This window comes from Dysidea avara, chromosome 14 (assembly GCF_963678975.1).
Source record: "Dysidea avara chromosome 14, odDysAvar1.4, whole genome shotgun sequence".
Lineage (NCBI taxonomy): Eukaryota > Metazoa > Porifera > Demospongiae > Dictyoceratida > Dysideidae > Dysidea > Dysidea avara.
The window spans coordinates 14,688,524-14,705,426 of record NC_089285.1 but is presented as its reverse complement, the minus strand read 5'-3'; the positions used below and the strand labels follow the sequence as shown (position 1 = coordinate 14,705,426).

Here is a 16,903-nt window from a genome sequence, read left to right as displayed (position 1 = left end):
TGACACATGAAAGGTTATCTGAGGGCTTGTTAAAATTCACAGTGCCAAGGTATAAGCTGAAAACTTCACTCACAAGTGATACATTTAATGTCACATGAATACATGGAAAGTAGACACCTCACACCATAGACTTTACCAACCTACCTCCTAAAAAAGCAAACATCTGGAATGTGTGTGGTTTAAAATAGCAGCTGCATGCCATGGCTAGTGGCAATTCTAGACCTGACCTACATATGCTAGAGTGTATGACTTTTGTCATGTTCAACTGATTAAACAAGAAACACTAGAAACATGCAATTAGCTTGACATGGGCTATTCTAGGGTTTCAAAAAGAGTTCTCCAAGGAACTGCACATAAGCATGTGAGAGCTACAAAGCCTACTATACTGGCATGAACAAAGTAACAAGGCGGAAGAGTCCATTCTAGGATGCTTCTATATACATACTTACAACAAATGTATGTTAATGATACAAGTAAACACTAAAAAGTTTACTACTACATTTCTTTATAGATAAAAAATTAAAATATGCAACTAAATAAAGAGGAGGTAATAGTAATTGTTCCTTCAGTCTCTGTAGTAATTGTCAGAATCCCTGTGAGAAGAGAATGACACATGTTACTAGATAACAGCAATGAATACCACTACTACTACTAATTACATCCCGTTCACACTATCCACCCTGTTCACACTATCCTGGGTTAGCCAGAGTGTTTCAATTTGGGTTATTGCACTCGGGTTGGCACTTGTTCACACTACTGCATCTGACACAAGCTTGATAGTGCAAGTGCCAAATAATAATTAGCTATAAAGACGAGTGCACAAGCTTTTAATTATTTAGGTGCTTAATAAAAATGCACTAGAATTGTAGCGAGAAAGCATAGAACCAGCTGAAATAAGCCGTACAATGTTAAAGACACTATGTTTAAACTACTCATAGTTTTCGAAGAGTTTTTATTTTCGGATGTTTCGAAGACGCCCTTCTCTTCAAAAACAAATTTCCACGTCCGGTTGTTCTTCGAAAATAAATTCCCACAAGTGAAAGCAACGATCCAATTTTCGGTGATTCACTTGTGTATTCCTTGAGTTTTACTTCAGTATTACTAATGATAATGGGTAAACTGTATCATTACTGTGCCAATAACCAGAAAACAGGTGATTGAGAATAGGAATTGATGCCATCTGCACTGAGAATCTATTCTACTGAGCTAGCTACGATCAAGCACGATCGAGCCAGTGAATTTAGTCCCCTTAGTCTTCTCTTGGCCAGTACACAGGGATGGGCATCAATAAGTCAGCTCTTGGCAAACACTCTTCATAATTTGTGACATGAGTTTCCGGTTATTTGAAATCCACCCGGACTTTGAAATATGTACTCTTCGAAATTAAAATCCTTCGAAATTCAGATTTTGTTTCTTGTGCAAAATTTTCTATTTTGAAAATAAACCGCTTTCACCAGGAATATTAATGCATCGTTCGAGCATAACTGTCACAAGGTCTACTAGAACTATGGTACATCGTAGCCATTTTGAAGAACGGTTTTTAGAGCACAGAACATACTTGCTGTGTGGCCAACAGAAGCAAGTTATATTGTTAACCTCAGTTGGCCAGCTTGGAATGTGTTCACGCTGTACGCTATCCTGGGCCAACTCTGCCAGTCCACCTCTCCTTGTCGTGTCGTACTGGACCAGGTTCGGCATGCTTCGATTGATTCACACTGTAATTTGTTTCGAGCCATGCCGTGCTTTACCTGGGTTAGAGGGTAGTGTGAACGGAAATTAACAGTAAAAAAACTCCACAATACACTAGGGAATGGTTTGGACCTTATCCACTTTACAAAATGTATGCAACAAATATGTTTGCGGCTTTCACCACATGGAACCATTGGGAAGAGACTAGTAAACATGTTGTGGTGATGTGAAACAGGCCCGTCTGGCAAAACCAGACCTAGCTTCTGATATATGGAATACTCATTTTGTATTGTAAACAATTGTGTATGCCTCTCATGCACTTTCATCCCCACTGGAATATGTACTGTAAACATTTTATCCAATACCCCTATGTGCTAAGTCCCCACATCCATTTTCATGTTGTGACGTAAAAGCAGATAAAGTACATAGAGGATGAATAAAATTATCTTCCTTTCCCTCCCCCCCCAGAAAATACTTCAATATCACAAACAGTGAAGGAACATATGAATTATACAGTACAATAATTTTTTGTTGGACAAGAATGAAAGAGAAATTATCATAATTATTTGAAATCTTTATTGTGTATTAAAAAAAACAATACATTAAAGACTATGATAGATACCTGGATCTCCATTTGCGAGCTTGTTCTCGAAGATCGTCTTCCCTTTCCTACATTAGAAACTTACATTAAGGTGTAGTGCTCCACCAATTAATGCATACTACATATTTCATCAACCATAAGAATATAAATTTATCAGGAACAAAATTCATAGTAACTAAGTCAATTACAAGTTAACAAACAGTATGGCAGTACCGTTCAGTAGGGTTCCCCCTGGTGCCTGCCAAAATGCTGCCATTAAAAAGCATACCATACATGATGAAATCACCTTTATGGAATCATCTTAGCGCATCTACTGTAGCACCAAATCCAGCATTAAAAAAAGAAAAAATCACGGAAGGCCCCATATTGAAAAAAAGAAAGTCTGGTACCATTCTTCCTTTGATGCGGTATGCATGGGTTCACCAGTCATAATAGTGTTACAAAAGAGTACTAAGAATTTGACTAGGGACTTCCCTTGCTTCACTACTTTTTATTTCGGTGATCTCTAATTGGATTCTTTGTTAATTTAAAAAAAAAGAAGTAGGGATCCAGCAAAAAAAAAAGATGAATGATGTATGTGAGAAAATCCCTACAATGGCATTGAGATAAAAATTATTTACAGAACAGTCAGTGGTTAAATGAAATTGACCTCAGGGAATAATTTCTTTGCCCCCAGACTTGGTCAGAAAGAGTGTTCCTGTTATGTATCTTGGGTAAGTTCCCCCTATTACTTAAAACACTCTACCTACGCCTATAATTACAAGTGATCATTACACAAAAAATACTGCTGTTGTTATTACATTATAGTATCAAGCAGTACAGTAGTACTGTTTAAGTAGCGATCCCTGATGCTTGCCACCTAAATGCCACCTTGAAAAACTATCCAAGAGACATCTTGCATGACAAAAATCACCTTTACAGAATAATATGTCTATCTAACATCAAATACGGCATTAAAAACAAGAAAACACTTACAGGCGGCTGGATATAGAATTTTTTTTTAAATCACCAAAATTTGAATTCTTGTCTACCTGCCTGACTGCCAGCCAGCCACAGTTGCAAGGATGGAGGTCAAACGAAGCAGTGCATGGCAACCTCACCAGTGGCATGTGCCTTCTGGGGTTCCAACGAGTATGTGCCCTCTGCACCTTGTCTTATCTTCAATCAGGCTGGTTGTCTCTTGATGCAATGAATCCATATTGAGGCATTAATTTTCCATATCAAAGCCTTCCTTGAGCAGCATATGAGCAGCCACAAATGATTTAAAGCACTTACAATCAGTAGACACCAGTAACTTCACGATAAGTCAGATACAACACCCAATAACGGTCTTGGCTTAAACATCAAGCACAGAGACCATCTCTTAATAATCTATTTACTCATCCATGATGACCACACCCCTTTTTGTTGGTTAGCTGCATTCATACTATGCTAGCGCAATGAAAATATAAAGTGACACACCCCTGGTAGGGGTGAAGGCTGACTTGAGATACTCTAATACAGCAGTCACCCTAATAGAACAGTCACACTTGTATAGCTGTATACTATAAACCAAACAAACTAGTTAATTATTAATTTTAAGGGATCCAAGCATTAAAAAATAGCGAAACAAGAGATAAATTATAGTATTACAGCATAGCTCGGTGGGAAAACCCCTACTTTGGCATTGAACAAAAACATTGGTATAACATGCTGAAGTAAGGACTATCCCACCGAGCTATGCTGTAATACCACCATTTATCTCTTGTCGCATCATTTGGATCTCTCTTTATTTTTAAATTAATCATTTTTAAAATATAATTTCTTACAACTCTTACACTTAACAAAGAAGAACACCTAAGGAAACACAATAACCAGAGATACAATAAGCATCAGCAACACACCAAGTACAACTGATTATTACTTACCATTTGCTCAACAGCTTTAATACTTGCCTTCACCTTCTGAGTCTTCTTATCTTGTTTCACTATACAAGTAAAATATAGCACACATCACAAATGTACAGAAACTTTTCCACAAAGCTTACAGCTGGATTCACACTTGGATCACGTCACCAAAAGGATCGTTGAATATTTATACAAGCAAATGAGTGTGTACATTGAAACAATATGGTTTTGTTAAACAAGTTTGAGGAAACTTTCTATTCGAGTAGGGATCATACTGTAGAAATAAAAAGCAATGAAACAAGGGAGGTCATCTACACCTGCAGCTATACTAGTGGACATTTAATTCCTACTTCAGAGTATACCCACTAAACAAACTTTGTAGTGGCTTAAGGTCAATGTTGAGGGTAAACTTGTGACCAAACAAATATGTGTAAAACTTTTTCACTCCAAAAATCAAGGCTAAGGCCTCTTTTTTCAACTGGCTATAGTTGTATTCTGCAGTGTTAAGTGTTCTGGAAGCGTAGGCCACTGGTTTTTCATCTCCATTGTAAACTTGAGATAACACAGCCACGATGCCAACTGTGAGGCACCACATGAAAGCACTAAGGGTTGAGAGGGGTCATAATGCACCAGCTGTGCTGATGATGTCAACATATCCATTGATTTAATAAAAGATTGTTGTTGTAGTACCACTTAACGTCTTTTTGAAGCAATTGATATAGGGGAACTAGGACAGTCGATACATTCGGGAGAAATTTCCCATAGTAAGTCAACAAGCCAAGGTACACTCTGAGTTCTGAGATGTTTCACGGTTTAGGGGCAGCTTTTATCGCCTCAACTTTTGTGATAACACTTAACAATATCGCACGCTGCTTATCAGAGTCAGTGACACTATTAGCGAGGAAATAGAACTCCATCCTTTCAATGTACTGAAGCCAGTCATCACCCGAAGTAGGGTCAAACTCCTCCAATTTCCCACGCTTTAAATAAATTGTGGTGTCTAAATAATATGCTGCTCAAGGAAGGTGTTGATACAGAAAATTAATGCCTCGATATGCTTTCATTGCATCAAGTACAAGACAACCAGCCTGAAGACAAAAGGAAAGACAATACATAGGGCACATATTTGTCAGAAACTTGTGGCATAAAATGGTGGCCACGCACTGCCATCAAGACTTGCAACTGTGGTCAGACTGACAGGCAGGCAGACAGGTACGCAGGCAGGCAAAAATTTGAGTTATGGCAATTTGTAAAAAAACTTTATCCAACCACTTGTAAGTGTTTTCTTGTTTTTAAAGCTGTATTTGATGTTAGATGGATCAATATTATTCCGCAAAGGTGATTTTTCATTGCGCAAGATGTCTCTAGGATGGCTTTTAAAAGCAGCATTTTAGGCAGCACACATTACTCTTGCGGGGATCCCTACTTAAACAATAGCACTACTGCACTCATTAGTAACACACACAACAGATAAACTACTAACATTGTTTGTTCAATTGCAGTTGAAGCTTCTTCTGGAGACGTTCTTGTGGAGTTAATTTTGGCTGGAAAAATGCACAATAATAATGTACAGACAGTGGATAAGAACAAATTACAGTAATATAGAACAACATTCTGTAATCCTGTTCAGAAATGTAGCATAAACACCACACCACCCACTGGGTGACGAACTCCACATTGGACCAATAACTGAAGTAGTATATATATATCATTAATATAAATATGAATACAAACTATATATAGATGGGTGGCAAAAATAGTATACTTCTCAGCAACAAAGCCTAACTTTTAAAATTACTGATGAAGAAAGGAAGAACCATTACCAAAACAAAAGATATTTTAGAATTTACATTTTGCAAACACACAAAATATTTAGCAAAACAATTAGCTCAACATACACCTTATACAATACATAAACAGTCAGCAGCACTCACTTTTGATCCAGTTGTTTTCTTCACTATGCTTTCCTTCTTGTCAGCTACTGGTGTTCTGACTGGTCTTCTCTCCTCTGAACTACCATCACTACTGGAGCTAGATCGCTCTCGATGATACTTCGATTTATATTGAGAAGGTGATCTTGATCTGTGATGAACGGGTGATCTTGATCTATGATGTCCAGGTGATCTTGATCTGCGATGTCCAGGTGATCTTGATCTGCGATGTCCAGGTGATTTCGATTTGTGATGTATCGGTGATCTTGATCTGCGGTGTGCAGGTGATCTTAATCTGCGATGTGTGGGTGATCTTGATCTGTGATGTGCAGGTGATCTTGATCTGCGATGTACGGGTGATCTTGATCTGCGATGTGCAGGTGATCTTGATATATGATGTACAGGAGACATTGACCTGCATGGAGTAATATCAGAGAACATAAGGAGCGTAGCCTCTACTATGTAATTATTCAAACAATTAACTAACTGCTGCTGCAAGTTTTACAGTATCAGATTGCACTGTGTACTTCCTTGAGCATTTACTATCCTTGCCACACACTCGTGCTTTAGCTTACAAGCCAACCCATAAAACACTCCTAACATCACGATGAATATACACTACACCTACTTACAGCATTCTTCAATAATTCAACACTGTTTCTATAGATCACATGCATGGGTTGTTATGGAAGCTTTACTAGCTTTCTATTCACAATAAGTCAATAACTCCTTTATATTAGGCTATCATTATTAAATTGTTTCCCGTCACCGCCTGCATCAATTTTTAGGCAACCACACCAGATTTTAATTATTTGATTACAGATCACGTAAATACACTATTTCATGATAGAAGGAGTCACAGAGTGACCAAGTTTTAAGGTAAATGCATTAGCTCTACATATAAGCATAGAAGAAGGGTAAAAGCCCCTTCAACAGGGTGCATGGGTGCACAGTCCTGGCAGCCTTCAAGATCAAGACACTCTAATAGAACAGTCAGAGACTGTAATAAAAAGAGTCAAGTCTATAATTAATAATCAATAATCACCTCCCGCCCGCATCGCTTTTTGTTCCATTGGGTGACGGGAAACAAGCAATATAATAATGATGGCCTTAGCTGGTATACAGCTATATTGTACAACAGTTTAAAAACTGCTCCACAAGTTTGTGTAGATCAGATGACTGCTGCGGAGTATGCCATCCCATTTAACACACTACATACATACCTAGTCCTGGATCGAGAAGATTGATGAGATCTGCTGTGTGAAGCTTCAGACCTTGAATAACTTCTGGGGTAAGACTTGCGATGATGATGTCTTTCACTACTGCTGCTACTGCGACTCCTACAAGTGAACATACAAGTACAGTACCATTAAACTTAAAAACACCTATGTACCAATTGCATGACTTTGCATGTCTGGTGATAAAATGATACTCTACTTGTGTAAAAACTACACATTTAGAGCACAAAGTATCACCTACTAGAGCAATGTTAAGTATGAAGGCCTTTTCACACTTAAATACAAATCAAGCTATGAGAGTGGATCAAATGCGCATCAATCCATTTCAGACTCACTACATGAGCAGCAACTAAATTCAATTCCCTTTCATAACATGTGATTAATTACCCGATTACGTAACGAAAATTTAAATGGCATTGGTCTGTACTACCTTCTTCGTATTCCTTTGAGTCAGAAAAGCATTTGCAGCGAGGAATGTTGTTAGTGCACTTACAAAATGTTGGGCGTCAAGAAGCTGGTTAATACTTAGGAGAAAACCTGTACCAGGCACGATGATTTCAGAAGGTTTGACACTCAATCATGATCACTGTATTGCTGCCACAAGCCCAGTATAGTACTAGGTAAGCTATAGCTTTAGTCTTGGCGCAATAGCCATGCTTTGCACGAGATATCTGGAGAATGTATGGTGCCCCCTTCCTAATTAATCTACTGTGCATTAAGTTCAGCCAATTCACCTCTTGAGGTGGATTAACATGAAGCCAGATTAAATGTGCATTGCGGTTAATCTGGCTCAGGTGCGAAATCGTTTGATCTGGCTTCCATGTGCATTTGACTGTAATGTGAAAACTCTGAAACTATGAAGTCTCAAGCACTGACATATCCAAAAATTTTAAGGACACCTTGGGACCCGCCTTGTTATCAAGGAGTCTGGTCTGTTTACATGCCAAGGGATACTTTGGGACCATTACCAAGTGTCCACATTATGCTGGCGTTTACAAGGGTCCTGATTAACATGGCCACTGTACCCAAGTCAAATATACTGTCCAACACACAATCTACCATACAGAGGGAACCTTGGTGGGGGAAACTTTGGCGAATTTGGCAATATGCTACAAATTCACCAAAGTTTAACCCGCCAATTACTCGTAGCACCTGAGATTAGCTAAAGATTGAATTAGCCAAAGTTTTTTTTTGCCAAATGCAACTTAACTGGCTATTCGCCTAAGGTTACCCCAGCCAAAGTTTCCCTCTATACGGTAGTTTAGTAAACAATTCATGATCATGCCCTGTGTGTGATCCTAAACATGTGTGAATAATTTTCTGGCATGCAATAAATATTGCCTACCTGTGGCGTCTCCGTTCTGCACTTCTTGATCGTGACCGGTAATGTCTATGGTGCCGCTCTCTGATACAAAAATACAACCAGACATGTACACATAAATATTAACACTATCTGTAATTAACAAGCGGCAGTATCTGCTTTTTGTAGTAACTAATAGGGGGTAAGAGTATAGCTGTGCTTCATGAACAACTATCATTTCATCAACTAACTAAGTCTATCTCCTTGGCAATGCCTACATATGGGTCCCTTTATAGCTTGTCTACTGTGTTTTTGACAAAGCCTTGAGTCTGCTCTTCATTTTGTTTATGTACTAAGGACATGCTCTCTTTTGATTCAAAAGGATATGTAATTTCCGGTAGCCTACAAGGCCAGTGCTCTTCAATCGTTACAACACACATACAGCCTACTACAAATGCTATTCGCATTGTACAGGGTTGTATATTAGCCATATTTTGAACTGCCACAAAGTCTACACCTCCAAGTAAAACTTACTTGTGTGGAAGTTTAATACTTGTATCATTTACAAAATGCTCACAAAAAGCTTCTTTGCCACACAAGTGCAGGTACAGTATATACAGATAACAGAAACACACACACACACACACACACTGTATATACATACGTATACATGTTTTCAGACAGGGGCGGATCCAGCTTTATGGAAATGGTGGGGGGGGGGGGTCAAAATGAACTGAGGCACTACATTGTCTCTGGTTTGGTAACGCGGAACAAACAAACAAAAAAAAAAGGTCACAGCCAGCTGACAATAGCTACCCACCTCACCGACTACACATTTATCGATAAAGTACATAAAAATCCTTAAATAGCTCCCTACAAACTGCTCTAATACTGCGATTGCTTTAAGAGTGACTGCTCTATTAGAGTATCTCAATCTTGGTATCCCCCCCTTATATCTGCCCGTTTTCAGAAACAATTTCAGAAAACCAGATGTGTGCCCACCAGCACTGGCTGTAGACACGTATCTGGTTTTAAAAGATAATTTACCTGGAGTGGCTTCTGCTATGAGAACGTTTGTGCTGGCGACTATTGGATGATGATGTGTGCTTGTGAGATGATGATGTAGATGATTTATGAGGTTGTGCAGTAGTCACACGTTTACTAGATGATCCTATAGAACAAAGTACATATTCACATCATGTTACATTAGACAATTAGCAACCATATGAAATTCATGGGAAAATTATATTTGACCATCTAAGTAAAATGATAGCACCCATGTAAATTTCTAACAAATTGTATTGAAAAATAATGGGTATGTTATTTCACCCATTGTTTGTTTAAATTAATTTATAAAAATCCAATTTTATCACTCCATTACTCAGTCAAGCAAGCCTCAACCATAACAAACATGTAGTAACACATATACCCTTAACGTTTCAGAAGCAAAACAAGCTCTTCACTAACTGGGGTATATGCTTTTCATCAGTTTGAAAGAAAACAAATTTCATCCAACTGAAACACCTCCGACTTACATGCAAAAGTAAATATACAGCTAGAAACACACCTTGGTGGATTAGCTAATTTATGGTAAACATATTATTCAAACTCTATAGACCAAGTTACGGCCTGTAGCTTATAATTGGTACAATAACCACAATTTCTATACAAATTGATTTCCTTGCTATACTGTCTATAGTCTAGTTGAGCATAACAGGCTGAAAGTTTAGTAACCAATTCCTTAGACACTCTGAGGGAAATGGTGGGATAGTCACATACTGTGATGTCCTAAAATTACAAAATGATTTGCAATTGAACGCCAGGGTGGTAGCCCCAGAACACAATGTTGTAATGCATATGAATTTGTGCAAACTAACTTTCGCATAATCCAAAACTAACATAACATATCAATCCCTAGCATCATTGCAGATGCTGAAATCAATTGCATTTGCTACTAGAGACTAAAAATACAACATGGAAGCATGGCTCTATGAATACAGGTCAGCCAATGCCTACAAAATTTCCTCTGACATCACTGGATGGCAGGCATAATTACAAAACAATTCCTACCACAGTAAAACATCAATGCCAGCAAAACACAGTGCTAATCCTATAGAGAAATAACCCTCTCCCCTCTTTCCAGTCCAGTTAAAGACAAAGCCTGATAGATCTAAGTACTCTGTTGGTATTATTACATACCCCACTACTACAAGCTTCAGACAACCCCTAAGCACAGGCTGTAGTTGTTTAGTACACTATGGTCATCCAGTACATCTCCGCTTTTAATCAAAAATTCCTTTGAGTCAATGTACATAAAAACAATTTTCATATTGGTAGTAAAATACTAGTTTTACTCCTTTACTTTGGTGGGCAAACTCCCGCCAGTCACTGATAACACACACTAAAAACTGACCTTCATCATCAGATGCTGCTCCAAACTCTGTTATATACTCTACTATGCTTTGCACTACTTCTGGAGAAGAAGAACGTGACTTTGAGCGTGAACGACTTCTAATAAGTAGAGAATGATACACCAACAGTGTTAACAAAACAGTAGACAACAAAATACTCAAGGAAGGCAATACAGTACCTGATACATATTAACTGTAAGTGTTCAGTAGTGCTCTGTGATAGACAAAAATCTAGCTGCTTAAGCAGCTGTGTTTTAGGTCTGCCTTGAGTTGCAAATGGCTGCAATATACAGGTGGACTAGCTACCACATCAGAGGAGGTTGGAAGCATTATAAGCATTATGAATTTTTTTTTGGCATTTTTGAGACTGCAAGGTGGGGTATAGTATTATTAGGAGGGCAGCAACATTGAATGGTTGCCATGACACTCATCAACTTTCTTCACAGCAGCCAATTGTTGCTATTGTTCATCTGGAGGATTGGTCTATCAGTCAGACTGTGAAAGTGACTGCTCTATTTACTACTACCGGAGCATTCTATTATTGTAGCAGAATCAAGATCCTTATTCACATCCACACTACCTACACACATACACATACACACACTATACACACGCGCAACACGCACACATATACAACACAACCACACACACTCTACACACAGTCTGTATACCTGTTATTATTCTCATAAGGTTCATATGTTGGACTGTTCCGTTGAGCATAACTAAAAGACACATACATATACGACTGGTAATGTTAACCAGATACCACTTTTTCGGTCCTCCATGTTCATAAACTAAACTAACAGAATTAACACTGGCTATTTTAGACATCATACCCTAGCATATCATATAATATGGTAGTACTACATACTGTAGTAGGGATCATGTAGGTTTGGATTTTCTTGTCCAAGAATATCACCCAAAAACCAAACTCAGTTTTCCTCCATAACAGTTTGGTAGTATTGGTTAGCCATAACCAATCCTCACAGTGACTACAAACCCTTCCAACAGGTTTCTATGAAAGGATATTTAACTGAATTTTCTGCTGAATGAGCCTGACTGACTGATGCCTCCGGCCAAGCATAATTCAACCATGGATAAGACTACAGGTTTGATTTCTCTGTTTGATGTTACTTCAGTCAGAGACGTACCTTTTCGCCAACCACACAAGCTACAATACATTCATCATGGACCTACCTCCGTTCTCCTTTGTGTCCCCTCCGCTACCATGTAGGTGTTGATTGTTGATTCGAGGCATGGGTTCAGTGCTTCCATAGTGTGATTGCAGAGGCACTTTTTGTACTGTTGTTCATTTGTAATGCTGTATAGCGTGTGGAAATATAACTATAAAAGAAGCGGAATGGTGACTTCACATTTCAATCATTGATAATTGGGGCATTGATAATTGTGTCCGCACTATTCTTTCCTTTGATGTAGTATGCAATGGTAATGGATTATTTTACTAGAGAAAGCAAACAAGTGTAAGGGAAAATTAGAAATTTTACATTTGAGTAGTCACAGATGAAACAAGCAAAGACACAAGGGAGATCATCTATAAATGCAGCTATACTAGTTGACAATTAATCCCTAATTCACTATTGGCAGGTAGATATTAATGTCAGCTAGTGTAGCTGCAGGCGTAGACGTTGTTCTTGAACAGTAGCTGGTTGGCTGTACTAATTTTTACACTCTGCTAATAGTAGCTGGGATAATTTGCAAACATAAACTTCACATTAAAAATTACTAATTCAGTACACCACTATCCTCATAGTCAATAGTTGTATAGTATATAGACTTAAGTTGGGTATACTACACTACAGGAGTGCGAAAACTTGGCAGCTTTTTGTATGCACACACACATAGTATATACCTGGGTGGAGTAGTCTGCACCTGATTGAAACGTCTACTTTCTCTCAGCAAGCGACGTTCCCGCTTGGCGTGTTTGCCATGCAAGCGACGTGTCTCAGCAACCATCTGTCTAGCGTGTTGTTGCTGGGAATAAAATGACTTCTCCTCATGAAGCATCCTATAAGTTAAGGACAAAGAAAGGCTTGCAGTATATATAGTGGTGTTAGCACAATAACCACAGTGCAACAAAATGTATATGTGCTTAGTTTTATGTTTATATACTTGTAGCGTACGTGTACATGTACACATGTGTATATACACATTCAAAGCAGCTTCAATGACCAGTAGTATAAATAAGTGTTTCTTATGCAGCCCCCTCTTTAACACCACCTCATTATATTGGCCATGTCCAGTAGGTCCCAAACATGGCTAAAGGTATATGTCACTAGGGTGGCCCTAATAATGACATCTCACTACACTACCAACTTGGTAACAGCACAAAAGTACCGTATGGTAAAACTATACTGGAAATTAACCTGCCAAAGTAGCCAGCTGAAATCTTGAATTCTAAAGCACACAAGTTCAGCTTGTCAATCTCAGTTGTCATCAAATCATCTGCATTAAGTTGAGCCACTGTATAGCAATAACAACATATAGTAATAAAACACACTGGAAACTGATCACATGCAATAGAAAGATCACATGTGTTAACTGAAACTATCTGACTGTTGAACTGTACATCAGCATGACATATATGTAATATGTATACACACAGAACAAGTGAACACGCACACACGCACACACACACACACACACACACACACACACACACACACACACACACACACACACACACACACACACACACACACACATGCACCCAAGCACGCACACACATGTATATTACAAATGGTTACTCGCCTTCCACTGCATGTACAGGCTCCTCCTGTTCACTATCATTATCACTAGCATTGTAGTCCCCAACAACTTCCTCACCATAGGAGTAACCAATGGCTGCCTTGCTGCTACTACCTGCAGACCTGTAACCAGTAATGCACTGTATCCCACATGGTTACCACATGTATATCAATAGCATACAACCAGTACATGTAATCTAAAGACATAGCAGCCTAGGTGCTTGTATTACACAACATGATGACAAATAGTCATTACTTATCCTTAATTGGCCCTGCTGTGGAATGTGTAGGATACATCTCCTCCATTGCAATCCTTTTCAAGTAATCTTCTTCACTCACTGAAGACAGACATACAGACACACACAATGAGTATACCCATCAATGAACCTCACACTTGTTGGTGTCAAAAAATTGTATGTCAGATTAGTGAGGATGACAAGGTTGTATTACAAGAAAAGGTCTAATTGGTACAGCGAAGTATTCTGGATTATAAAGGTGTCAGATTAGAAAGGTTTCACTGTAAAGTGGTTCATAGTAGAGGTGGTAGTGAGGACAAATTACTGCAAATCAAGGTTGTGAAGCTTATAATCATGTACTGTACACTCTCTACCTTACTAAACAAATGCACAGAAATTGCTGCCAGGTTGAAATATCCAAGGAGCATGATTTTTGCTGTCTATTTGTCTTACCAAATTTTGTCTACAAACCCAACAAGCTTTATGTACTAAATCCTTCCTGGAACCTTGAGAATTTTGTGAAACATTTAATATCGTATTTGACCGGTTATTAGACTACTATAACTTTCAGCAAGGAAACCATGCAGCTACAAAGTATGGGCTTAGCAGCTCATGGTGTTTATATGGATTCACAAGATTGACCTTGTCTAAATCATCCTTCAATACTACTGCTCAAACAACTTCTCTCAAAGATGCTATGTCCCGGTTTAAAACAACTCCTTTGCCTGGGTTCTACTTAAAACGTGTCTTATCAACACTTCCATCAGTATACTTTCCAGAGAGCGGCTCTTATGGCAATAATTCTAGGCTGTGGAGTGGCTACTAAATAGGGGCGGCTATTATAAGAACCGTGGTTATTAACCGGTCAAATACGGTAAGCCTAAAAATGCCACTAAGCTATAAACAACTGCAGCTACTGTAGTTGATGATGAATAGTAAAATTACTCTGCATAAGTATATGTAGGAAGCACCTTTTGGTTGGGGTAGGGGGAGGGCAGACAATGTTAAGGATAAGATGCAAGCCTGGAGCATGCAGATGAGCCCAATGGTTTTGTATTGAAAAGTGTACTCCTCCTTGGGGTGCTGAAATACACGTACCTTCTGGTTGATAAAATACAACAAGTACATGGCAACAGCACATTAGGCCCCGTTAAGCCTACTGAATAGGTTAAATCTTTAAACTTTGGCTACATATAAATCTTGCAAGATCTCACACCAGGCCACAGATGCAGCAAATGTCTCTGTTGATAAGCTAGAAAGACAGAGAGTGGAGTCCCAGCCAAGAAAATAGTATGAATTAACATCCAAAAGTCATCCTACGCAGCAGACTTCTCATAGATTGTAATGGAGTGTGCCCTAGTCGGGGACCACACAAGACTATAAAGATGAAGAAAGCTTCCAGACAAACAACAGCTGCCACAAAGAAGGTTAGAAATAAGCATCACCCCCCATCTCCACCGCCTAAACTCTGCAAAGCCACACAAAAGGCACACATACAAGCTTGGAGAATTTAGAACACAATATACAGTATTAATACTCCATTTACAGTGTATAATATATCACACTGTAATTATTCTAGACTAAATGTACAACGTATGTACACTACTCACCTTCCTGAAACAAGTTGATGACCAAGTTACGATATCTCTCATAGTTACACTTGGCCTCCTCAGCATACTGTGCAGCAGTCAACCTTCACAAGAAATGCAGAAATGACACACATGTCACTGTACAGTCTGGTGGACATTGTTGTAGTCTACTCACTGTGGCTTGGGTTGCTTGGAGTAGTCTGGGATCTGGTCAAGGTGTACTCGTACATCATATCTAACCAATCAAATCACACATCCAGCACGCATACACAACACACTCACTGGGATATAAGAATCTCAGGATTACCACTCCACGGCATCCTGTAATTGACTCATATGACAATACAGTTAAACACACATTTATGTATGTATGCTATTAGTGTGTAGTACAGTGTACATACAGAGTGCACCCATATACTGTCAAGTTGACCCACAAGCTGTACATCAAGTACTATTATAACCAATGGCCATTAATAAAGATTTGGCTGCAGTGAGCTACAGTGGGCTGCACAGTATCTATACTCACTGACATCGTTGTTTTAGCATCACCAGCAGCAGCTATGGCAGGGTCTAGGTGTATCTTAGCTTGTGTACCAGTGATCCTCAGTAGCTGCATTGGATCACCCAGCTGTGTGATATAGAGCACATTACTATAAAAGTGCATGATGTGTATACTGTACAAATGACATTTATACGTTGAATAAGTGGGGGGGGCATGTGTGTGTATGTATGCATGTGTAAAACAAAGTACAATACATTGCAGGACCCCATTGTTTGCTAGTTTTGTATTGCAACTACTGAGACTCACTTGAATATCAAATAGAAATATGCAAATAAAGCAAGTGACACACGATCCATGTCTTACATATATGGTATCCCCCATGTCTTACAGCTAGCAATTTTACAAAACTTGTGCATACTAGCGTATACTAGGCTATGGATATAGGCCTACCAAGCTAAAAGGAAAAAAAGCAATTGATAATCCCTTGTTGACACGTTTAGTTAGCACTGTGCACATGCTGTACAGACAATAGAGTGTACAGCAAGACAGAATTAAGTTCCAGCCATACCAATCTCTCATAGTGTTCTTTTCTTCTTTCTGCTCGTCGCTGTAAATTGACCATCACTTCGCGGACCTTCTTCTCCTGTCTTCTCGCCTCGTGCCACATTGTTCACTCCACTGTAACTTTGGTGTGCATTAATTAGCATTAGTGCGTTGTTAGTCTCGTGCCCAACCGCATTAGCGCGAGCCCAGAT

General features: G+C 38.9%; 1 protein-coding gene across 2 annotated transcripts; it reads right to left on the bottom strand.

The window, feature by feature from the left end:
- Positions 1-416: 416 nt before the first annotated feature.
- LOC136244628 (CLK4-associating serine/arginine rich protein-like) lies at positions 417-16,894 on the bottom strand. Of its 2 annotated transcripts, none has more exons than XM_066036190.1 (19): positions 16,717-16,894; positions 16,177-16,274; positions 15,929-15,967; positions 15,822-15,881; positions 15,668-15,750; positions 14,078-14,159; positions 13,826-13,944; positions 13,441-13,537; positions 12,927-13,082; positions 11,728-11,778; positions 11,059-11,156; positions 9,693-9,816; positions 8,691-8,750; positions 7,331-7,447; positions 6,111-6,522; positions 5,660-5,720; positions 4,198-4,256; positions 2,312-2,358; positions 417-593 (listed from the first exon to the last, which is right to left on the bottom strand). In XM_066036190.1, the coding sequence occupies exons 1-19, from the start codon at positions 16,813-16,815 to the stop codon at positions 566-568; spliced, it is 1,890 nt and encodes a 629-aa protein (XP_065892262.1). In that variant the 5' UTR covers positions 16,816-16,894; the 3' UTR covers positions 417-565. The 2 variants fall into 2 exon arrangements, with proteins under 2 accessions (XP_065892262.1, XP_065892263.1); XM_066036191.1 differs by having other exon boundaries at positions 16,173-16,274; positions 16,717-16,855.
- Positions 16,895-16,903: the final 9 nt, after the last annotated feature.

Excerpts from the sequence above, each read along its gene's own strand:
- LOC136244628 (XM_066036190.1), bottom strand. The coding sequence starts at position 16,815 with ATGTGGCACGAGGCGAGAAGACAGGAGAAGAAGGTCCGCGAAGTGATG. Across the intron at positions 4,257-5,659 it reads ACTGCAATTGAACAAACAAT|TGAAACAAGATAAGAAGACT; the intron begins GTTAGTAGTTTA and ends TTACTTGTATAG. Across the intron at positions 2,359-4,197 it reads TTAAAGCTGTTGAGCAAATG|GAAAGGGAAGACGATCTTCG; the intron begins GTAAGTAATAAT and ends TTTCTAATGTAG.